The sequence below is a fragment of the Pezoporus wallicus genome, unplaced genomic scaffold (genome assembly GCF_028554395.1).
Source record: "Pezoporus wallicus isolate ANWC-B61680 ecotype Strahan unplaced genomic scaffold, APGP_CSIRO_Pwel_v1 contig_5231, whole genome shotgun sequence".
Taxonomy (NCBI): Eukaryota; Metazoa; Chordata; class Aves; order Psittaciformes; family Psittacidae; genus Pezoporus; species Pezoporus wallicus.
In genome coordinates this window covers 1,329,917-1,355,829 of record NW_026635973.1, presented here as the reverse complement: position 1 = coordinate 1,355,829, position 25,913 = coordinate 1,329,917, and the positions used below count along the sequence as shown (strand labels likewise).

Sequence of the window (25,913 nt, the reverse complement as noted above, 5' to 3'; positions counted from 1 at the left end):
TGGCAGTAAGGTCACAAAATTGGGCTGCACCAGGGGAAAAAAAATCCTTGCCTTCTATGCTGGGTCCCGAAATCAGTAACTTTGCACGTCTGACTTAGTGAAAACTGAGAAATGATCTTGGCTTATTGTTTTACCAAGCAAATTGTGTGCAACCTCAGCAGCTTTCTTCTTTCTGTTTTTGCAAAGGCATAGTAGTAGGCAGTTGCATATTTTTCCCTGATGCAGCTAGTAAGAAAGGACACTGATTTCAAGGTGGGTTGTTATAGTCCTTGCCTGACTGCAAATTCTGAGATTACCGAAGTAACAAAATTGAGCTAAATGTCATGTTATCCCTTGTTTAATGAAAAGCAATTAAGATCATCACTGACTGTACCGAAGGATGTGGGTTTGCTGCCTGAAGCACAGGGAACTTCTTTTTAATCCCCAGTAAAAATGGACAGCCATTCTCTGTTATTATTTCCTACAGTGTGTAATCCCATGAACATAATGACTGTATTTCTCCTTGTTCGTGTGTCATGTGAGTAAACGATAGAGAGTCTTTGGCAGTTTGCACTGAAAGTCTTGAGCCATGCAGCAGATGCTCAGGCATGAAGCAGAGAGATTTGTTTGACTTGGTACTGCACTGACAGTAGCCAAGTCTTGTGATAAACTTTAGTTCTCGTGATAAACTTCACTGGATGGAGGAGTAAAACCACGTAAGAGCAGATTCTCTGCTGTTTGAGCAAAGAGAAGGGACACAAGTGAAACCTCTTCCAGTGAATAACCCTGGTTATCGCAGCGCTGCAGAGGGGCAGAGGCTGGGTGTAGGTGATGGTTGTCTCCAGCCCACATGGCACATAGGTATTTAGGCTTGGTTCTGGCCATCAGGTCACCATTGGGCTCTCTGGCTACAGCATCACACTGAGCCCTTCAGCGGAGGGAATGATTTACCCTCAGGAAACAGATTCGTATTGAAAAGTCTTCTACTGTAATAATCTCCTTCTCTCTCTACCATGGAAGCATTTCATCCCTATCATGCAGTAAGTAAGTAGCTGAGGCTCTCTGATGCTACTCTTAGGCTACAGTGTGATGATTTTCAAATCTTCCAGGCATCCCTCCCACTGGCATTAATTGCCCCCCTGCTGCTGCTGTTGCAAAGCTATTTGCTCTTTCAGCATGCAGTACTTATTCAGTGCTGCACTAAACCCTTGTTGCTTTGCAGTAAAAAAGAAAGCTTCAGTTTATGCAAATAACATTGAAATGAGTTTGATAAAGTGATAAACAATCACGTTTTATGATTGCAACCGTTGGGGTTTTGTTTGTTATTTTACAGTTAATTTTGTGGAAGTGAAGGTCTTTACAAACTCCCTTCTGGCATCAATGCAGTAATACAGTGCTCCCATACCAGCGTTTGAAGATTTGGTAGGGCCACCAAACCAATGTGATAGGGGGATCACATACATCCAACATCAGTGTCCCTTTTCCCTATGGTTGAGCTCCCTCCCAGCTCAAAATCTCCCTGTACCTAGCAGCTCTGTTTTAGTTACTATGTCTTTGGGTGGCAGTTAGGTTTCATGCCCTTTTCTTTATTTCCTCTTCCTCTCTGTTCCTGACACATTATTATTCTTTCCAGTGACTGACCACTGCTCCAAAATCCCATAGTCCCCAAGAGTAATTACAGATACATTTCTATGCCATCCCCACTGGTAGCTTGGGTCAAGTGCTTTATTTTTATCCAGGTCAGCTACAGAGAAGTCTGGTTGACTTTGCTTTGTCAGTAGCTGCAGGCAAGACAGGATTAGTTCTGTTACCTGAGTGTTTCTGCTGTACAGGTTGGTCCTCTGCAGAGTCTGGAGTACTCAGTACCACAGTAGTGTTGGTAGTGGCCATCAATGGAAGATATGAGGCCCCTACAAAGATTAAATGTCAGAGGGAAACAGCTAGAAAGAGCGTGAACACGGCTACATGAGGAGTAAATGAACACAGTTTGATTGTGTCTTTTTCTGCACAGGGTTTGATGACCTGCATGCTTGTGCTGACCCTGGAGCTCCTGAACATGGATACAAGACACCCAGTGCAGGTGTATTCTTCGAAAGCGTGGTAGTCCGGTTTCATTGCCAAGAAGGATACAGGCTTAATGGTACTTCAAAAAAACTTTGTGTGAGACACTTTAATGGCTCCCTGAGCTGGAAACCAAGTGATAAACCTGTGTGCCTACAAGAAGGTAAGTCAGTTTCCTAAAGCACTTCATCAGCGTCAGCTCTCACTTGTCCATGTACAATGTCTGTGTGCCTCAGCGCAAAACACAAAAGGCTGGAGTCCATCTCACTGTGTCTTAGTTGATGTATACTTCAGTTTCCCATCCATCCCATCCATAATCCCCATCTGTCAGTTAAATATTTACTGTGAAAGGTTGTGTATGTGTATGCGTGCGTGTCTTTAAAGAGACATAAAGAAATGCGAAGAAAAAACCATAATATATATCTCCCCTTAAGTAGTTACAAATTGATGCACAGAGAAGATACAACCTCCAGTACAAGTAAACCATTTCTAACTATTTATTAAAGTTGCACACTTGATACTCCTTTCTGCAATATTTTACTAGGAAAATATGGTAGATTTCCAATGCTGCTGTTCCTGCTGATCAGGAGGTTTCAACAATTATATTTTATGATGTGTGTATGATACAAGTAGGAAAATCAATACCCATGGACAGTACAAGTTTACTTTGAGATAATTCAGATCATTATGGCATAAGCCATTTTATTTTTATCGTATTGCGGTGTTGTAACTGTGTATGGTTTTAAATAATTAGGATGTTAAATTACTTCCTGCTTCTGGGAGTTATAGAATAGAATCATAGAATCATAGAATAGTTGGGGTTGGAAAGGACCTTAAGATCACCCAGTTCCAACCCCCTGCCATGGGCAGGGACACCTCCCACTAAGCCATGTCACCCAAGGCTCTGTCCAGCCTGGCCTTGAGATACAGATGCAGGATTAATTTGAATATCATAAGTATAAATTTTGGCCAAAATACATCCAAGCAGCACAAATGATTTATATTACTAAGCATATTAAAGATATAAATTGTTCTTTCTGTTGATCAACTTCAGTCAACAGAGCAGTTAAATCAACAGGCATGAAAAGTGTTAGTTAAATCAAGTGTGTATGTTTTAGTGTTGTGACTTCTCCACTGAAGTCATTAGCCATTGCCTCCTTGGCTTCAAGGTGGAGCAAGATGAATTCTATTTCAGGATGCTTTCCATCATTTAGAATCAGATATAATGTAAGGATAAATATAAGGAGTTCATTCAAAAGAAGTCAAAGACTTATGAGGCTCATAAGCACACTTACTGCCTAGGATCATGCATCACTCAGTGGGTACCAACACTGCAGGTACTTGTTTATGCTGAGCAGGGGGTGGGTATGAGACTCCTGTGCCAGGGCAGGGGTGCATGAAGGGCCGTGCCACAATGAGAGATGAACCACGCTCAGGAGATGCTCATGAAGGGAAGAAGCCCAAACAGTGATCTGTGTGAAAGTGGTGCGTATTGGAGAGAGCAGCCAGAGGCAGCTGGAAAGTAGCCCGTGGTCCTTCAGGTCGCTGCCCTGTTGGCTTTTCAAGTCTCGGTAAAATGTGGACTCCTGGACACGTGTGAGGCCACAGGCTACAGAGTTGTGAGGGGCATAGTCATGAGCTGTCTCGTGGTACACATCGAAACGACAGCTGATGTGTAGAACATAAAGGCAATGCTGCCAGTAATGCCTGGTCACGATGGTGGCGTAGGTCAGCTTCACAGAAATAACCTGATGCCTTTCAAAGTAATGTATGTCTGAAAATCACGCCCTCTCCTGTTACAGCACCTTTCGTAATGCCCTTGTCTCTCATCCCATGGTGATTTAAGAAAAAATGCATGTAGAGTGGCAGCAGCATATGTCTAAACTGGGCATCTGAACTACCAAAAAAAAAAAAAGCTATAATGCTTGGAATATTTGTTTTCTTAACCACTACAAGTTGCTTCTAGGAATTTTGATGTGCAGCTTGGAAATAGTACCTGTATCATCCACTGCGGGTGTTAAAATAAGCATTAACATGTTTGATTGAGTATTCATACGTCTTCAAAGTGCCCCCCGAACCCCCCATCCAGTGGACATCTGTGGATGAAGTTTCTGATCACAATGCCACTGATGTCAGTGTGATCAACACCAAATCCAGGTGGTCTCAAGACAGAAAGAAATTGGAAGATGAGAATGTGATGGATGATGTGGCAACAGTTGCTTAAGAGATACCCATTACTTTAGAGCACAGAACACTTAAAAAGGATTGGTAGCCAATGCTCTGATCAAGCAAAGCACTTAAGCTTGAGCATAACAGTAATTATGTGATTAGTCTTGTTAAAGTTCTGGGCTCAGAAGATGATTTTTATTATACAGGCTGAAAAGTAGGATCCTGATTTGGGATTTAGTGAAGCAAGTGTTTAAGCACTTTCCTGATTAACGGTATAATAATGCCTCAGGTAATACTAAAACAATCCTAGGGTTTAGCAATAGATGACAGAATTTATTCTTCTTTCCAATGCACAATACAGCCACTGATTCAGAAGAAATACTAAGCAGAGGAGTAGTAGCAACCCATGAGACCTAAGCATTTGCTTAAGTGCTTTTTAGAGTGATCCTTTTATATACTGGAGCAGAATCAAGCATGACAGGGAGGGGGAAAGTGTAGGAACACGGTACATCTGGAGAACTGTTAAGGAAGAATTATAAAAGGGTTTATAATTCTCAGCTGATAATGCAATACATTAAAGTCCTCATTGCAGAAATTCTGTGATGATGTATAAAAAGAAAGTTGAAATCTGGAGCAAATCCTGGAGAAGAAGTTAATGTTTCACCATCCATCATTAGCTATCACACGGCAACATAAACTTTAAATTGCATTTACCCATTTAAGGCAGGGGCTGACTGCCATATGTGCCGTGGTATGCTCTACACGCCTCTCATCCCAGTATATGTGAATGTCAGATATTGCCAGCTGAGCTTGAACACTAAAAATACTTAACACTTTGGAGGTGATTATAAGTTCATCTCAGGAATTTGGATCCAACTAAGTATGGTTACATATAGTTTTATGTCTCTATGTTCTGTACATTTAATTGCTGTTATGCGTTTACTAGAACAATCTCTAATCACAAATGAATGCTATTTACCAAAGCAACCTGTTTCAGAACGTAATTGATTTTAAAACTAATACATTTGCCTGGAGCTCTCCATCCAATCAATTTGATTTTATAAGTCCGTCATTTCTTGTTAAGAGACAGGAGATTTTAAGTGTCAGTACGAGAATGAAGTCGCATGAGCAGGTGCCCAATAAGTGCCCTGTCAAAAACTGGTGTGCTTAGAGTTATGTTCTCATGTTGATCTACAGCATGTTGTGACAGTACCTTCCATCAATTCTAATACAGTTATACACATAAACACCAAAGCTCTGAGGTAGGAATTTTGTGTTTACTGTTTAAGAGCAATATGTCATGTTGTTCACACTTTAATCTAATCTTCTCCCACTGTGATAATGTGGCTGCTGAGGCTGTTGCCCTACTTGGAACAAATGCTACCTCTTTCCTATGAGATTGAATCTAAATTTACAGTCTACAGAGAGATGGCAACCAAGCGAAGAGCCCTTCTCTCCCAGTGCTTCTGCACGCAGACACCTTCAAGATGTCCTTAGTGCCTCATTCTCCCACTGACATGGATGATAAACCTGCAGTGAGAGCAGTGGAGTAGTGGCTACAGCTTTCCTGTATGACATTTAGCACTCATTTCTCTTTGCCCTTATCCCTGGATCCGTGAGGCGATTGAAATACCTTTATTTCTCCATCTCTTATCTGTCTTGCTCAGTGTTTGCTGCTTCTTAAGCCTGGTTACAAGCACTACATAATGTTTCCAGCCTGTGCTTGGCACAATGGCCATAGATCTCTGTGCATTCTTGTAATACAAGCAAAGACAATAAAGAGGAAGTGTCATTCAATATGCACTGAAGTACTGTTTGCCATCCATGGAAATACCCTGCTAACACAGTACTATGGCTTTAACACTTGTAGAAAAAAAAGACACAAGAACAATCCTAAATATGTACTTTTAAGAGCACAGGGTCCTGATGAGTTGTCCCTCTATTCGACCCATTCTTCCTGCTGTTCTCTCATCCTCTCCTCTCCATTCCAGCCTGTCAGTGCTGTGGTTAGGTGCAGTCAAGGCTAATTCAGAGACCACTCTGCAGTGAGACACACAAGAGCACTGCACCTCTGCATTTGAGTTTGCAAGCAGACTAGTAAGCAGAACAGTGCAGAGCAGGGGCCAGGACATTGTTCTTCAATTGTACACTCTGCTACAGTGTTAGAAAGGTCCCGATCTGGTTTTGGCCAACATCAAGTAGTACTCCTGAAGCAATTCCTGCAGGGAACTTCTGGATTAACTTGGACCAGGGACAATTTTTGGAGGAGTTCACCTGCAATAGACACAAGCCATGTCAAGCCAGCTGCACCCATGAGGATAGTGTAGCTATCTTCATAGTATCCACGTCATGCCTTCCTTGTGAGCTACCTTGATGGGCAAGGTGCTCTTGGGAGGAGGGAAGGTGGTTCTCCTTCTCCATGAGCTGGAAGAAACAGTTCTGAGAGATGATGTGCACATAAACTACAGCACTATAACTATAGTGTTTAACCAGTTTTACACTTTGGACCAATATTCTTATGATGGGGGATGCACTTGGTTTGCTAAAGCCAAGAACTAATGTACAAAGCTGCATCTTCATAAAAAGGACATGGAGCTGTTGGAGCAAGTCGAGAAGAGGGCTACAAGGATGATAAGAGATCTGGAGCACCTCCCATATGAAGACAGGCTGAGAAAGTTCAGCCTGGAGAAAAGGCTGCATGGAGACCTCAGAGCAGCCATCCAGTATCTGAAAGAAGCCTACAAGGATGCTAGAGAGGGACTCTTCATTAGGGACTGTAGTGACAGGACAAGCGGTGATGGGTTAAAACTTAAACAGGGGAAGTTCAGATTAGATATAAGGAAGAAATTCTTCCCTGTGAAGGTGGTGAGGCACGGGCACAGGCTGACCAAAGAAGCTGTGAATGCTCCATCCCTGGCAGTGTTCAAGGTCAGGTTGGACAGAGCCTTGGGTGACATGGTCTAGTGTGAGGTGTCCCTGCCCATGGCAGAGGGTTGGAGCTAGATGAGCTTAAAGTCCTTTCCAACTCAAACCACTCTATGAATCTATGATTCATGAAAGTTAGATCAGGGTGATGAGCCCTTGCACCTGGCAGACCGTTTGGCCTACACCCCACCTCGTTGTGCCTCTTCAAGATCAGGCACATGTTCCTAACTGTGGCACTCTTTTGGCTGAACTGTTCTAATATTCATAGAGTGGATATAACGCAGGTCGTATAAAACTGCCGGAAAGCAGTGTAAGTCATAGCTGTTGCTGTTCATTGCTGTTAAAGACCTTGTATTCCCTTAAATGGTTTAGCAGCTTCCATGGATTTGCTGAGAAGTACTTAGAATAAAACAGTTTCTTTTCTAGGACAGGACATTTTGAAATTCACTCACTTAGTCTCAACTTTTCCAAGCAGAATTTGTGCCAGTTAATCCAGCTGTTTGTGGAGAGATGGCTACTCCAGTTTATCCCTGACAAGTGCTAAACAATACAGATTCAGCCAGTGAGAAGGCATTTGCTCTCAAGGTGTCAGGAAAAAGAGCTGTGATACTGTGGTCCATTGTTCTCATGTTTAGCGATGGCTTGTAATAGGCCTGTTATCTAAGACAGCCAGGATGTTACAGGCAAAGAATGGTACAGTGAGAAACTTACCACTGCTCTCTGCCAGCATCTGGCTGATTAAAATGATTTGATCTACAGCTGTTACTTGGAATAATGGGGATGAAGTCGCTGTAATAGATCATTGTTATAGAATCAATTTCCCCCACTTTGAAAATGAAATCTCGTGTTTTACTGCACTGTATATATATATATATATATATATATATATATATATATATATATATATACCTCTTTTATTTGTATAGCAACAGAAAGCTGTTATGCCAAGAGAGTGAGCTGTTCATTGACATTATCTTCTGGCATCCATCTCTGATCTCATCCTGTGTGGCCGCAGAGCAGGATCCCTATCTATCTCATCCCACCTTTGGGAGTGCCCAGGGCAGTCTCTTTGTGACACCATTCATAACTTCGCTTCAGGCATTTCGTATGGGGCATCCTCTGCTGTCTCCACTGATTAACTTGCCACAGAAAGAGAGAAAGCTATTCAGTCATTGAAGGTGGTGTCTGCATCCTCATCACAGTGCATTTTATAACCTCTCAGGCTTGGGTATTTATAAATGAATAAATCCTAATCAAACATCTTGCTGCAGTTTCTCAGATAGTCTGAAAGACTGACAGCCTTTCCTATTCGAGGCTGCAGGAGGTACCTGCAACAGCAGCCAAGAAACAAGAGAAATGGGAGAATTTTGAAGTAATAATATGTCCAGGCCACATGCTATGAGTTAGCTAAGTGCAATGCATTATAGAAAACAGCCCTGTAATGGGAAGATACAAAGGAAAATATATTTACTTGGGGAAGCAGCACTCTTCCACTTCATATTAGTAAAATCTAGTGATGGAGTCTCAGAATAATAGATCCCCTAGTTTGCCTAAATACATAAATACATGCATCAGGAAATGCATTTGCTGTTTTGTATGTGCTGTGCTAAATGACAGTTTATCTTGCTTCTAGTTGTGATTCTAAGCAAACAAGTAAGCTCTTGCTATTGCTTTACTTTGTGCTTGTTCGTAATTAAGTGCTAAATACAAATTTAGAGTTGCCTTTTCCTATTCAGTGACAGTTACGCATGAAAATGGCAGAAACTTTCTCTTTAATGCAAATCTCAAGGGACTTCTGAAACTTATTCTTTTTAAATAAGTACTCAAGGTAATTGTATCTTGTGGTAAAAGTGTTGGGAAAAAAACCCAGCATAAAACAGGCTCAAAATATTTCTACTGTCTTGCTTTTGTTTGAAATACTTGATAGGTTTTGATGCCTGGAAACTTTTATCACCACCTCTGTCATGGATTGGCTGCCGGCAGACAGATGATTTTGATTATATTTTCCCAATATTTAATCTTTTCCTCTGTTCTGTTTAATCTCACTTTGCATTTACGAGGAGGGTGAACTTTGAGTCACCTGAGCTATTCCTTCACATCCTCTTGGCTTCTCTCTTAATTATTCAGTATTAGCAGAGGAATTTTTACCCTGCCTCACCCTTTCCTTCCACTTTCCAGAACATCTTTCATTTTTCAGTCTTCTGGGTTTTATATTTTAGTGTCTTTGGCACTGGTATATGAATTGAGGTATGAGACTTTCTGATACATAGATCACAGAGAGGTAATTGAGCCATGCCTGTATATCACTAGAGGTTTGCAGTCATTTTCCTTGCTGAGAGTCTTCTACAAGCACTTGAGATGCTGCTCAGGGCCTTAAAACCCACTCTTATAAGCACATGAATTCAGGAACATAAAATGATCTGATTTAAAGCAGAATCAATGAGATTAAAGTGAAGGCATTCCCATAATGAACTCTGAGGAACGGAGCTGGATAAACCCTTGCAAATGTACCTAATTTTCACCTGTCTCTCTGCTGCAGCTGCAGTTTTTCTGTGTCTCTCATGCCGTATCTGTATTCTATCTTTTCTTGCGTCCTGTCCTCAGTGCTGTCAAGGAGTCTGCTTTCTCGTGGGTCTTTGGGGTAGTCAGAGTATGCACTGTAATGGTGACTATGGCTTCCATGGAGAATGGAAGGACTAAGTTAAAAACAGTCCTCCTAAATGCTTTTAATGTTTGTTTAAAAAAAGCCTGGGGGAATGAGCTATTATCGTAGCTCATCATCTTCTACAGTGCTATAGACTTTGTAACTGATGCTTAATGAAGGAAAGGACATCATTACTGAAATGGGTGTTTCAAACAGTTTAAGCAGAGCACTTACATGATCTGATAACTTTTGCTTAAGAGCTTGATTATTGAATAGCTACCCATGTTTTTTTTTTAATGAAGTTACTATTTTTGTTTCTTTCATGAAGTCACAGATTGCCTTGTTCCACACGTTGAAGATGCAGAGGTTCATAACAAGACATACAGGACTGGCGATAAATTAATAATCAGCTGTCATGAAGGATTCCAGATCCGTTACCCTGACTTAGACAACATGGTTTCAATATGTCAAGACGATGGAACATGGGATAATCTGCCCATTTGTCAAGGTTTAGTACACCAGCACATCCTCTTTTATAGCTCGTGATAGTTTGCCACTGTTATTTCCTATAGTTGTAAGGATGTCAGTGATCTGATACAGTATTTGAATAGTGCTGCTGCTATGTACTTCCCCACTGCTCACTGCAGGAAAGAAGATGTCACTTTCTGAACACACCCATACTTAAAATGCTACTTTAAATACTGCTTTTTGTTTGCTAGTCTAATATCAGATACTTTGCAATCTAAAGAAAAATCAGAGCCAAATCAGTCAGAAATGATCTGATGGGCAATTGACATTTTAGCCCCATTTCTGAGAAGAGTTAAGCTTCTAACTGCATTTTACCTTTCTTCACCTTGTGCAGCAGGCGGGGGAGAGGGGAAAAGCTGGAACCTGTTCTTCTATCAGTTTTCAGCAGAGTTGATGATGAGGTTCACAGTCCATTAAACCCGTAGGTATTGACTGAAAATTCAGGATGTGCATAAGAATGATTTTGGCCAGAAAAGCCATTAGCCGTGGAACTAGTAGTAGCTTGGATCACGGCTTCACTTAGACTGCGAGAAATGGATGGGGGTAGGCCAGCTTTAGTGATTGGAAATTCAGTACCTTTGGGCTGCCACTACCTCTACATTTCTAATACGCATGCCTTAGTACCATTGACTCAGGTTTAACAGCATTGAGAGATTTTGTCTGTGCTAAGGAGAATACTGGGTTAGTATTAACTGTCCTCAAACCCATCCATCGTCTCCTAAAGGTGACAGTTTCTGTAGGCACTTAATTACACTGTCCCATTAATTTGCAGAGTCAGGGCAGGCAGGCAAGGAGAGCTGGGACACCTCTCAGGAGTGACGGTGGCACGGTGAGAGGTGAAAGTCAGAGCTTGGCATTTCAGCTGTAAAGTTATGAGACTGATGGGCACCAGAGTCAGAAGTTACAGGAGATTAGATTGTATGGGTCTCCACAGTTAGGAGCCTCAGTCTGGGGCACATCAAACTGTCCCCCAAGGTCTTGTCTGAGACCACAGTGCACAGACAAGTAGAAATTTATGTACATTACAGGGCTAGCTCAGTGCTTTAGATGCACATGTAATTGAATAGGTCTGACAAGAAAAGGGAAGTTTTCACAAACCTGTAATAAAATGGACACACGTTTTGGGGTATCTTATTAGCAGTATAAAATATACAGCCCATTTTTGAAAGTGGGTGCACCTCACACTGAATTAAGATATATTAAGACTCTTGCAGTTGGGTGAGACGAATACTCCAAGGATTAATATGCAGAGATCCAGGTGGAAATTTTGTGGCAGCCAGTATTGACTGGGTAAGCAAAAGAGCCTGAAGTACCCCTTTGGCTTATTGCTTTCTTCTGTTGCTGTATTTATTCTATGCAACACAATCAATTGCTGCTGCTCAATATTTGATATTAACTGATTTCAAAATAAAGCAGCTCTAATAAAAGTTAAGAAATGAATTGCACAAAACCAAAGTGCTGTAACTACCAGACAGGTAGAGAATAGGCATTTCAGATTAAAGCACCTGCCATATTTTGCCGAATTCTACAAACCTGTTCCAAAATTGCCTCCAGAATTTTCCTTTTGCTATGTCAAGCACTAATAATATCAAAGCCACTTGTCTACATGCACTAGGTAAGCTGTCAATTCCATTTCCATGGCCCTTTGATTACAGCAGGCAGGGGAGTCTCATGACACTCAGATACCTTTTTTTCCTGCTGGAGCAGTGGGAAAGGATTGTGGAATGTATAAGAATCCGACCTTAAACTATTTTTGCCACAAGATAATAATCATAATTACTGATCTAAAATGATGAGGATTACTTAGCAATAAAAAAAAAAGTCAAAATGAAGTTTTCAAGCAGCTTGAGATGTTTGGAGACGCAGGGGTTTTCACAAACACTCGGCTCTCACACAGATTCAAGTACAAGGAGCCCAACAAGCATTAAAATTCTGAGCCAGCAGGACAAAATTTCTCCTCATACAGTTCAGAGAAGAGTGAGCTTGGTCCTGCTCAGGCAGTCTGTGCTCTTTCTGTCCCACTGGAGGCTGCTTATATCGCCCTGCTCAGTGGGCTGCTCAGTTTGCAGGAGCCGGTGTGTTACGTGTGGGGCATCCTTGATCAGGGGTACCAGCAGTAGGTAGCATATAGGATGCTTGAAGTTTTATTTGAGCAGAAAGATAACCAGCTAGTAAAAGCAGCTATCAAACCATTGCTCTGGTAGCCCAGTGTGCTGTAAAAATGCTTTCAAGCTCTTTTTGTTGTTTTCTTTTGCTTTTGTCCCTCTCTCAAAAGACCATTGCAACAAATAACCACTTGAAGTGGTGTCAAGACTTTTTCTTTTAGATGCCAGTATCTGACAAGAAGTTCTGAGGCTGATTTTAGTTTCCCCTTCAGGCTTAAAATTATAAGCATCCTATGGACATCCTTCACTAATTCCTAGCAGCAGCAAGAGACCCACTGATGCATTGCCATAATGCACCTCCTACTATTCTCATAACTTTATCATATTATTTTTCATTTCCTGATTACTAATCATTTTTCCTCCACACTATTGCAACTTAAAAAACCAACAATATTAAGCATTACCAAGAGGGTAATTTCTAAGGCCATGAGGAATTGTTCTTTTCTCTAGTACAAGCTCTTATCTAAATACCAGCTCAAACCAGACTCTGAATGTGAATGACATGTTATAAAGTCATGTCGTCTATTAAATTCACTGCTTTTTCTTGCACCACACATGGTTGATGGCCATTTAATTGTTACTGCTCAGCGCATCCATGGTACAAATCCCTCAGCAGTAAATCCAGAAGCAAAACGTAACCTCTGACTACATTTCCAGTTTCTGATGATAACAGGTACCTTAACTTTTTGATAACCTAATCCGAGACCTCCTTCAGTGTTTATCATGGGACTGCTCAGAGGAAGTCATGTCCCTTTAGAACTTCTCAAACTGGAATTTCAAAGTCATTAATTCTGTCTGCGAATCTCCTACAGTTGTGTGCACTTTGTGACAGAAGCAGTCTTAATATTAAAGATGGTTTATATGCCTGTCAGTTTTAAGAGGAGGAATAAAACTCATGGTTTATATAAATGACAATCTATATTTACTAAAGATTCTACCTCCAAAAGCAATTGCCATCTGCTAAACCAGTGAATGTTTGTGAAACAAAATACTGTTATTTTCAGTAAACCTTTTCTGGATTTGCTGAGAGTGAATCCCACACTAGCAAAGTGTGTGGGCTGAACAACAAAAAGGGCTTGAATCAGGATAAGGAGGTATATGCATTTGAGGGAGCTCATGCAGGCATGCCATTCATAGTAGAGAAAATGATAAATAAATACTGCACTCCTTAATTTAGGAATTAGAACCAAGATGTGTGAAGATGACTGAGATAAGCACCTTATAATAAAGGATACCTCCCTCTTCTTTGCAGGTTGCCTGAGGCCATTGGTTCTTCCTCATAGTTACATTAACATATCTGAGTTCGAGGCCTCCTTCCCCGTAGGAACAGTGGTGCATTATCAATGCTTTCCTGGATATAAACTAGAAGGGGCAGAGCTCCTTGAGTGCATGTATAACCTTATCTGGTCAGATAGCCCACCTAGGTGCCTTGATGTGGAAGGTAAATGTCTTATTGTTTGTTTATCTTTCAGTTTTGCAAAATCAGCATGCTCTGTATGATTTTAACTCAAGGCTATAACCATGGTTGCACTATATGTAATGCCTACACTGGCCATGCAGAGCCTATCTATCTGGTTTTTGCTGCGTAGCTCACTGCACCATTAGCTCTTGGTGTTACTTAACCATAATGTTCGCTCTCTTAGTGTCCAAAGTGCAAAAGGAGAAGCTCAATGATGAGTGCTTTGCCCTTACAAAGCAAATTCTTTGCAGCTTTTGTAATAAATATCGTGAGGAAGTTATGGAATTCACATTCATGTGCAGATGGTCAGTTTATGGATAGATTTCCATGATAACTTAAAAAATACTCTGTAGGAACTCTTAATTCGGGCTGTGCCAGCTGCAAACATTATTCAGCGCTACACAGTGCTGCACGCTTGAGTATTTGTTATCTATCTGTCATCATAGTTAACCTTAAAGAAGGATTTGCAACTCAAATCAAATCACTGAGCTAATTTATTGATTAGGAACATAAAAACCGTCCAGCGTGAAACAGAGGTAAATTGTACCAAGCTAAAAGGAAAAATCTGTGACTATAACTGCAGTGCTGGAATGGAGGGCATTGTAGTGCATTTGTATTTGCATCCCATACATTTAAAACAAAGATATCAAGTGGATTGCTCCATAAAATGTCAAAACCTTTTGATCTACCTTCCTCCATCTTCATACTGCATCTTTAATGAAACATCCTCAGAAGCCATCACAATCCAAATGCACCCTCTGCATTTCACTTCCCTAAAAGGACTACATTTTTGCTCTATTTCAAGCCTGTAAGGAAGCTACCTATATGCAGAATTCAGCTAAAAGTAATTATAGGAATTCATATGTGATACTTATGCCACTGAGTTAAATGCTAAGCATTCTGGAAGTGCAAAAATTTGTCAACTGCATCAACAAAGTGATACACTGCACAGAAATAATACAATGATCCTTGCTATTAACTGGCAGTGCAAGTTCCAGAACTTAGAAATGCCTTTGCAGCTTTAGAATGACATAAGGCGATTTCTGTTTGTTTCTTTACTTAGCACAGCATAAAAGATTGAACCCAAATCTGCTCCGTGTAAGCCGGTTTTGGAAGGTTTGTTTGTTGTTGGAAAATGTTGCATGGAAAATACAGTAAATACCAAAAATATACTAAAAAACCAGAAGGGCCCTGTTAGGCATAATCCAAACAGTGCAACCGATTTGATAAAAACGACAATTCTGCAGTTAGGGAGAGAAGAGCAGTCAAACACAGAAACTCGTGTATGAAGCAGAAGTTGTGTGCTACTGTCACTGACCACAGGTGAGCATTCCAGCTCCTATCAAAACACCCAAGAAAACTCCTGTGTCATTTTTATTGCTTGCATTATAAAGTCATGGAGAGGCTCATTTTTCTTGATAATTTAAAACATGAGATGAGAAGCGATGCCCTGACAGTTCTGCGCTCTAAGTAACATGTCAAAAGTTATCATCCTAACTCAACTATGATGATCTGTGATGGGGGCATCAGTGTGCTCCAGACACTGGCCATCTGGAAGGCCTCCTGAGTTTTGATTTTGATCCAGCCTCCCTTTTAATCACTTTATTGTTGCTCTCCTTAAATGTTAAATCTGCGCATGTGTTGAATGAACCATGAAGACCCATGCGTAGAGCACAACGCTTGCAAGAGCAGGTTCTCCTCAGCTTTGGGGCTGTCCTTGCTTCTGTTGGGAGGGATCAGCATCACCCTTCACAGCTACCCTTGTGAACTCTGTCGTAGGGATGCTTCACCTGGGACACAGAGAACTTCAAAATAATATCCAGATAGGGTAAATCAGCTTGAGATGCCCTTCTCTGAAAGTGTTTGTTCAAGTGATTTATGCAAGGAGCGCCAGTCCCTAGGAATCTCTTACAATCCACTACTCTTAATTAGAGGACAGAACTCCCTCCCTGCGTATTACTTTATTCTGTACCTTGCATACCAATGTCAAGCTCATTTTTCAGCATTCCTTTTACACGGAAGGTGTAATCTCGCCAAGCAGTATCTTTTTCACAGAGAAAATTTGCAAATAACAAATTAATTCCATTTATTTATTTCCATGATCAATCCGAAATTTATTCTAATGACATTCCCCGCTCAATATTTTAATGGTGATGATTAAAAGCAAAATGATTGTTAGGAAGCTGTAGTAAACCACTGCAGAGCTTTTATTTGGCTATAAACAACAGTGCTTACAGCTTTCTTATTTTGATGTACGTTCTTCTCGAAGCCTTCACAGAAAGAATTTAAATGTGTGTGTAATCACACAAATGCTATATGCCACTCTCATGATTCTTTCCCTCTGTCAGGCCACATAAATTCTGAATGGAGGGTTTGTAGCTCCATTTAAATAAATGGTTACGGCAGGGGTCACTCAGCTCCCATGGTACAGCATGCTTTCTAATGCTCACTCGTCTTATTCTCCCTATTGCCAAGTGCAGAGCTTCCACCATCTCTGGCAAGACACTGTTTTTGCTGATAGGGAAGAAGATTTTTCTGATAGTTAAAATCATGGTTGCTTTAGTGTGTGAAAATTGTGATACCTGGTACCTGAAGCACAGCCAGCACTGCAGAGTTATGCAGCGGCTTCCCAGAAACAGCTGTTTACATCTGATCAGGGAAGTTATTATAGCTCAGGCAAATAAGGATGCCTCCAGCTCAGATTGCCAAGTATTTACTGGTATGAGATCCTCTTCTTAAATGCTTGTACCTTTGCCAGATTTAAAACATTCAGATTGATTTTTGAGTGCCTGCCTCAAGCTGAATCATTTGGGAAGCTTCAGTTGAAATGGTTCAGCTATATCTGAGAATGACGGTACAGGAAATGGGGTTGTTTTACCAGTGCTAGAAAATTTAACAGTCATTTCGAGGTTAAGATGAAGCATCTTAACACTGAATTTTCTTCTCCTTTAAGTCCTCAATTTACATCTTTAACTTTCTTAATATCCTTTTTTCTAGTGGAATGCCATAATTGTGCAGAAGTTTTTTAAACTTCTTTTTGTTTGTACTGAAACTTGCTAAACACTTCAATGATATATGAAAATCTAAGGAAATTTTTATATACATATATATTTATATGACTTTTGAATTACCAATCTGGGGTTAATCATCCATCTGTAGAAATCGATTAAGTTAGGGATTGCCTTCTATAAAATCAGATATGCAAAACACGGGTGGAGAAACCCTTAAATTGAAGGTTGCCACATGGGGTATATAAACATCAGTTGTAAAATCAGATGGCTTCCAGAAACATCAGGGAAGAGTAAACACTTGAAAGGATACTGGTATGGAACTCAGTGAAATAAAACATAGAACTAGGAAATGTGTATGATACAATACTTTAAGGTGGGTAAAGACATTAGCACAGTATTTGGAGGAATTCTTTAAAAGCCAAAACAGTGTCCATTAGCACTTTGGGAAGGTGATGTGCATGCGATTACACACCTTGCCATCTGGAATCTGTATTTTAATCTTCCATGTCCTTTGGAAGAGCTCCGAGAAGATGTAAGGAATAGACCTGGGGGGAAAGCAGGCAAAGAGAGGAAATGTCGGAAGAATTTGATTAAAGTGCTAATGCTAGAATATAAAGCAGTTATATGGATAGTGTAATTGGGAATTCCTGGCTTTGTAAGTAAGAGTAAAAGGGAAAACAGGTTGATTGAATTTGCAAACAACAGACATGATCCTATTACCTTGAATGTCTGATTTCAGCATCATCGCAGTTTAACAGAAAAGCAGGAAGTCAGACATACTGCGATATCAAGACTTCATTCTACGTGCTAGGATCAACAGATTCTCAAGCTGAGGTTAAGCTTGAAAGACTGTAAAATAGAAAATATATTCAAGTTTTTGTAGGTAGATTCAAAATCACGAGGAACAGACCTCAAAGGGGAGAATCAATGAGTAGAAGAGGGGTAATAGAAGAAAACTGAAGGCATTTCAGAATGTAAAGAGCGTGAAAGAGCACTGGAGGAGGGTGCTATTACAGGTGAAATGCCATAGGCACCTAAGGCTTCAAAACAAAGTAGCTCACACTTTCTGACCAACTGCATGCAGGATCCTTTGAAGGAAAGCTTCAAAAATCTCCATTCTTACAACAATTGCTGATGCCATGAACAATGATTGACACTGAGCTGTATGCCCAATCCACTGTGCCCTTAAAATATTTTCAGTTCCTGATGGAACGTACAGCAATACACTGAGAAAAAGATTCAGGTCAGTCTGTAATCAGTTTATGTTCAGGAGTCAGAATAAAGCAATCCTCAGCCTGAGATATTGTACACTGGTGCAAATAGATTTCTCTCTGTGTTTCTTTGTCGACATTGAGAAGGCTTTAGATAAATTCCAACATGACAGACTGGTGCGTATCCTCAGGGAAGATAATGTTGATGCAGCACATTTCCAAAAGATACAAATCCCATAGAGGGAGCAGAGGGCAGCAATACAAGCAAGTTATGAAACACTGTGGTGTTAAGAAATTAAGAGAGGTAGATACCAGGTGTGTGTTCTGTGTTTACACCTACTCAGCTTGCAGGCAGGAGGAAGAATAAACTAAATATTGTTCAGCTGCCAAAGAGGTCATCCAAGTTAACTGAGTTAATGTTAACGTAAGACTCATTGATAGCCTTGTTTTTAATAGCTCTGACTAGAATGGCATTTCAGAATGTGTTCACTGCCTACAGCAATACTTCTTGCAACTCAGGAATGACAACCAGAGGTAAATGCTCAAACAGAAGCAGCAAATTATATTTGCAAGCACCTTTACTTGGGCAACACCTTTACACCCGTGACACCTTTAGCCTGATAGCCAAAGGATGAAATAGTGTTTCACCCCAGGGACGATTAAGTTGTAAAAAGCAAGTGTGATGAAGCTGTTTAAAAGGATAGTTTCCTTTTTAAAAAGTAATTGAATAATTTTATGTGTTTCTGCACTGTAGACAGTTAATTCCATCACCCAGGCGTGCAGGAATGATATGCATCCAACCACCCTGTATGAGTGCAGAAGTTGAACACTTTAAAGGAGCTGCTCATAGTGGCTTTGAGTATGTGGATTTTGTGCTGTTGGACAACACTGAAGTTTATCTGTACATCTTTACCCACAGCTGAAGAGGCACAGAAAAGAGTTCAGAAAGAGCACAGTGACATGAAATACTAGGCAGACAAATCATGTTCTTCTGTGGACGTCCTGCTGCTTAATCATCCAATCTCTTAACTTCAGCAGGTGTGCCACAAAGGGAAACAAAAAGAAAACCAGAGCACAGGCTCCAAGTTGAAGACTTTGTTTGCAGAAGATAAATAACATATTTCTAAGTGACTGTTCCTTTTTTTACATTGCAGAAATCTTTGATCTTGGCTGTGATTGAAATAGATGCCTTCCCCACTGTTCATAGTTTTTCAGGAAAGCAACAGAACAGTTTGTAATCTGTTTCTTTTATGTCTTCTGTTTCTGCTTGATGCACAGGACTGTCACATTAAATCACTGTTTTACACCTGCTGTATCACCTGTGTACTTTTCAGATACCTTAGTACTTCCAGAATCAGCCAGACATCCCAACTTTTTTATGGAGCCATAATTTCTGCCCTGAAGTTCCACATTAGATGCCAGATGCATGTAGTGTTTTATCCACAGTGCTTTAAATTTGCTGAGGATTAGGTGGGGGAAAGCAGAGAAAATCTCTCCCTGAGGGCTGCTTTACAATATTCACCTTCACCTTTATCTTGCAGGACTCCTCAGAAAGGAAAAGCACACTACATCATCTACCTTGAAATCAACTATCTCTCTGCTTTATGGACACGTTCATTAAATTTGGCTACACAGTGCAATTACAAAACTTCTTCCATAAATGGAGGGAACTGTAGCTACAGACTCTATGCATTAGGAATTCTGTTCACTGCATAGGGTTTTTTCTCTTCCAGGGATAAAACCCAGTATTTAAAGGGTGGCTGTTTCACCAATAGGCAGGCACTTGATAACTAAACTTCAATAACAGAAACAGATACTCTTCCAAATCTTCCCAGTCTTGTAAACTAGTTTGTGGTATTACAGTGCTAAGATCACCTGCTGGTTTTCCTCATCCTCTTTTTCTCCTGGTAGCACTCCATTGGGAATGAGACCTTGTACGTTTCCTTCTCCTAGGTGGTACAGCTTGATTTCCTTGGCCTTCAGCTAAGTCCTGGAATACAGCTTGTCTATTTCAGCATTCCTTCTCTCCGTCAATCCCTGATGATAGGAACGCCACATGGGTTCAAGGGATAATTGCTTAAAAACAAAGAGGAAAAAGCTATTAAAGAGACTAAAATGACATAAACCCACTGATACGTCCAGCTCACAGTGAGCACTGGCTTCTTCAGACATCCCTGTCAGGTTTTTATCTGGCTGGTTTTCTCAACCAGCTTCCCAACAGTTCTCTCTCCCTTCTCCATTCTACTTCTAAGCACTTTGACCTTTTCCAGGTCTGGAGTTACCCTGTGATACTTGTCAAATACCCAAGCCTTGAATTATTCTGAAGCTTTCTGCTTCCTGTTATGTGTCTGTGCAGTCCCCAGCATCTGCTTCTTGAAGCCCTAAAGGACCACTACTGATCAGAAAATCAACTGCTCATGGGAAAAGGAAGAAATGAAGCTAGAAGCAAGTGATGAAGAATGCTAAAATGATCTGCTGTGAGACCATAGTGGTCTAAGCCCTTGCTTCTGAATAATGAGCATAAATACTTCCTTAAAGATGGGCCTCCTGCTAAAATAACTTCTAGCTCTTTATTGCTGCAAATGCATCATATTTATTTTTTTGTAGTTTTAATGAAAATTGCACTTCTAAAATTTACAGGCAAAACATCACTTGAGGTGTGTTTTACCCCGTATCTGCTGTGAAATGCCTTTGAAACTAATGACTTTGGCATTAAGATCAATGTTTAACAGGTTGCTGTGCCTGGAATGGCAGGATTGTTGAGGATGAGTGTGAATTTGGCATGATGCTCCTGCAGGACTGGAGCTCCAGCAGGTGACTGGAATTGCAAAATGGGCTCTGTAATTTGTAACTCCAGCAACAAGGAAGCTCTGTGTATGATAAGTGATTCTAAATCACCTTCTGTTACCATCTGGGAATCAGCTAATGCTAAACAATTATTAAAACAGAGTTAAAGCTAGTTTTATACTGGCTCATTTAGGCTTATACAGCTGGTATCAGTGATTCACCAAGATGATGTTTGTCAGAGCTAGACCAGAGAAGCAGCTTTTCGTTAAAAACTTGATTAATTGAGTTAACGTCACACTGTAGAAAGTGAAAAGTTTTATCACTGTGTGCACATGGAGAGGCTCACCTCGCTGTTGTAGCTGGTACAGAATTACCCAGGAGTGTTTATCTAAGGGCAGAGCAAGCAGCTTGGAGCCATGAGACCTGGGGTACGTTCCTAGCTGCTTGAACGCTGACTTGCGGGATGGTGGAGAAGCTGCCAACGTGTTCGGTGTCTTTTCAGACGAAAACGTGTAAGTGGCATAGTGAAGGTTTAGTAATTGAGAAAGGTTAAGATTGAAAATAATTTGGAAAATATTGGCTACCAATACAACATTTTAAATAGTTCTTCCTGTAGTCTGTCAAGAAATAAATCTGCTGGCAACTTCAGAGTTCAGCATGAGCATCCTGCATCTTCACTTCCAATGAGCGATCAGAGAAGTTCCTCACAGCACATCTTCACTCTCAAAACACAAATGCAAAGTTTCTCTCACTTGTTCCAGTACAGCTCTAACATGCACTAAGTCTCCCTTCAAAATGCCAGCAACATTTCTTATAGGAATGTATCATCAGGATATTGTTAAGCTGATGTTCACAATAAATGAGAAGTTACTCTAGCAATGCTTCTTGTTCTGCTTACATTTCTGATAGTGCCATTGGAAATACAAATTCAAATTAAGCAGCTGTTCTAGGCTGAGGTGTTTTGACAGGACTTATTTTAAAGCAACTGGGTTTGCTATTTCCTTCCTTCTACAAACCTCTGAATTTCTTCTTCAACTCACATGAAGTAAATAGTGGCTCAAGTTGGTTGGAATGCAGTAGCCAGATGACAGGCGTACGGATTTCTGGTGTTAGTGTCCAGATACGTACAAGAACAACAATTCAAGAAAAGCTCTTGTTCTCCTCCAGTTCATGAGCAAACAAGACAGATTACCATCTAGTGAGATACACCAGCATCTTCCCAGCACAAAACAGTGCCAGGTTTTTATCTATGTCTTTCTCAACATGAAGTTTCATCTTAATCTTTTCTCACCCTTCCTAATGAACAGGCATTCATAGTACCTTTGAAGAAGTGTACCTTTTGGTTAGGTGCAAATGTGGCTAAGCCTGTTCATCCCTGTGTCAAGCAGAAAATGCCTGGCTTTACGGTGGGCTTTTCTGCTAACCCAGCTAACTGAGCAACTAATGCCCTACATGAAAGGCGGACTAGTAGCTAGAGAACAAAACATACTATGCAAAATAAAACAGAAGGTGGAAAATAAGCTTTTTTATAAGCAAGTACCCTGTATTTCAAGTCATTTTTGCTTTTATTTTTTGGCTCATGTACAAGATCTGGGCAAAACCTGAATAATTTACCTCCTGCCTACTTTGACCAAAGACTAAACCAACCAGCTGTTGAACTAATTGACTATAAAGAAGGTTTTGAGCACTGTAAATATCTGTAGCTCTTTCATCTCTCTACCAGTAGCTATTAGAAAAGTGATGGGAGATCTTTATTCTGTGCCATCAATGTTAATTGAGAATATGCTAATGCCAAAAATCTTCCCTCCCTCCTACAGCTCCAGTGTCAACAGTGCAAAATTACTGCTACATCCTCTGGGCAGTTTAAAAAGCTTCTTGACTGTAGTGGGTAGGAAAAATTACTGGGTGAATCTCACTTATTCCTCCAGTAATTCTGGGAGTAAGTGCCACAGCCTGCATCACCCTCAAGTGCCCCTGGTCCAAGGGATGTGGCTGTTGCACTGTGGAGGCTGTGACAAAGGGGGCACAGAGTGGGGCAGAACCACCCCTGCCTGTGCTCCAAGCCAGTATGTGATAGTGTGTGTAACATAAGGCTTGACTCCCCAGGTTTTAAGCTCTTTCAGAGAGTGCGAATCTTTCATTACAATGAGTCAGAGCATGAAGCCCATCGCTGATCTCAGGTTGGCCGTCAGCTCCAGCAGCTCCTTAAGAGCAGGCAAGGAAGTGCATCAAATCAGGAATTCTTCCCATCAACTTCCTTGAGTAACAGGTGCCTTGAGCATCCCAGAAAGGATTTGTTTACCATAGAAAACACATCTGGTTTTGATTCTTGATAAACAATTCAGCTTTTCAGCTGAGAACGCTGAGCTGTAAAGTTTCTATAAGTCCCCTTACAATCTGTGGCCAATTGCTCTATAAAGATGGATCCAGACATCCAGGATCATGTGCTGCAGAACCACCAGCAGACGCTGTCTGAATTGTGCCCATCCCACTGAGAAGCTCCAAAGTTAAGGACATGCGCATACGGTTTTTTGATGTTGGTTGTCAGAAGGTACTGCTGGATGTTGTAATTAGTGCATTAAAATCCCAAAGGCCTTATAAAGTGAAGATGCTGAAAGGTATGGGTAGTAGAGATTTGGTGTCATATTTAAGAACAGCATGTAAGGGTTTTTTTTTAAGCTGTAAGAGCTTCCTGAAGTACTCGTTCCTATGATTATTTATCATTCATTCTGCTGTCAGCTTTGACAGTGGAAATGTACTTGTCAGACACACTTTTACAGTTTGTGGCTATTTTCATTCTGTGAGTTTGATGCAATTGCTTGAAGTCCATGGCCTGTAATTTTCAAATACAATTTGCTGGGGACGCTAGAATTTTAACGGCGTTAGAGAGCTCCAGTGGGCTGAGGTTTGCCACCTGAGTTTTTCTCCGTATTTGACCTGGCACATTGCTTTAATCTGTGCAACCAGTTTCATACGCTGCTATCCAGCATAAATAAGGGATCTGACCCTGAAAGACAAGTAGCTCTGTACCAAAAATCTGTCTTTGGGAGTCAAGAGTGTTCAGAGGCCCTCCAGATTTTCATAATCTTGCATTTCTGTGATCAAAACTAAGGCCACTTTATGGCTGTCCTTCGCCTGACTTTAAAGGACCTTGGGCTAGGATGACCATGGGAATGGAGTGAGTTGAGAAAGGGACTGGGTGTATGACTGAGCTCAAAGTAAGTTCATTTTTGGTTGTTTGTGGTGTATCTTATCTGACTTGATTTGGTAAAGAGGCTCCGAACCTGAGCATTAATGATGGCACATGGGGGCCTGTTTGTCCATGCAAGTGTCGAGGGATCCTGAAACTGGATGCTCCCGTGTGAGTGAGAACCCCTGACTCTGACAGTCCAGTTGACATAAGAATGAAGCACTGTTTCAGCTGAGCTAAACAACCTGATTTTCAAACCTGCTCCATTGCATCTGCTGAGTGTTTAATGCAAGAGCTGTTGGCAGGTACAACTACTTAAAACTTGACTCTTAATTCATGACTAATGTTCAGCAGTGCATGAAATAAATGTTTGCAGACATTTCCAGGCTGAAATGTGGAAGGATCCTGAAACTGGATGAACATGAGCTTCAGAGGAGGCAGTGAGGGATACCCCCAGGGAGTGGCAGTAGAAGGGGTTGCACTGGGGACATACCCTACACTCAGTGTTGCTCTTGTTTTCAGGTTTTATAAAATACAAGCCTATTTGTAAGCAGACTGAGAGCTCCAAATCCGCGTTGTTCCCACAGAGTATCATTTTTAATATGCCTGGTAATGTGTCCTTCCTGAGCTGATCCACATTGCTGGGACACCAGCTTTGAGGCTTTCTTTTATTCAACAGCCTGCTTTGGCTCTGAATGCCATTAAGAGGTTTGGGATGAAGCAGCAGCTACATTGCTGGAGAGGAAAATCTGTTTCTCTGAGTGTTGCTGTTTGTGATAAGGTGTGATCTACTTGCTCATTGCTTGAAAGGTACTGGGCATCTACACACCGTTTGCAGGCTGCCATAGCTTGGCAAAACTCAGTTGCAAAGCAGCTTAAATTGCTGTCTTCCTTTTTCCTCATCCTGTAAGTGTAGGTAATAAAAATATACCAAGATTCCTTATGGCAGGCCAGAATTGTTGCTTTCGCTGATTGTTTTCTTTTTAATAGAAGAATGACCCCTGATATGGACAAAAGGTGCTTTCCTACTATGTCAATCCGACACTTTTGCCTGGATTGTTTTCAATCTTGAGTTGACTTCCCAGTAAAGCATTCTTCCTTCTTGTGGGCCCACAGACTTTGGGAAGTATGCAGAGGATTAAGGCTGTGAATTTTTATGTGAATTACTTGCTCTGATTTCAAGTTATTATTAAGCCTTTCCAGTGAAAATGCAAACAAAGCCATGTCTCCAGGGGATGGGGAGTAGACACTGCTGCACATTGTAATCAGCCTCTCTTGAAGATTCATTTAATATCTTGTGTATCTTCTTTTTTTTTATGAAATGCATTATTCATGGAAGAAGATGCACAGACAGAAGCAGCTGAATTGTAATTTCTGGAAAGATTCTTCTTCTGAGAGATGGCATTTTCATTGTTTAAAGCGATGCAGTAGGTCCTGCCTGAGCGAGGGAGGCATGAAGTGGAGGGAACAGCCTGTAGATGGGCACTGAGCCAGTTAGTTACTGCCCCTGAAGGGACGTAAAACAAGCCATCCAGTACTTCAAGCCCCTTTGGGTCAGTATGTAGCCATTGGAGACATCATTACACTTTCGCAGGGTTTTTTTTTGAGTCTGTGCTAGAAGCACTTAAGAAAATAGCAATCAGCGAACACTTACTCAGTGGAAAAGTTTCCTCTCTCATAAAAATACTGCTTGCGAGCTGCCTTTCTGCTGCTGTTTTCTAGAGCGCGCTCCCTCGGTTCTCCATTGAGTTCATCTGCCCAGCCATGTGAGAAGACATTTCTTC

The 25,913-nt window shown here is 41.0% G+C and overlaps 1 protein-coding gene across 3 annotated transcripts in view; it reads left to right on the top strand.

The window, feature by feature from the left end:
- Nucleotides 1–25,913, top strand: part of SUSD4 (sushi domain containing 4) — a 71,508-nt gene that overhangs the window by 39,700 nt on the left and 5,895 nt on the right. For 2 of the 3 annotated variants that reach the window (XM_057398799.1, XM_057398798.1), the window contains exons 3-5: nt 1,991–2,203; nt 10,107–10,286; nt 13,724–13,912. In XM_057398799.1, the coding sequence (XP_057254782.1) occupies nt 1,991–2,203; nt 10,107–10,286; nt 13,724–13,912 (582 nt within the window). The remainder of the gene's footprint in view (nt 1–1,990; nt 2,204–10,106; nt 10,287–13,723; nt 13,913–25,913) is intronic. The other variant, XM_057398800.1, reaches the window with a different exon arrangement.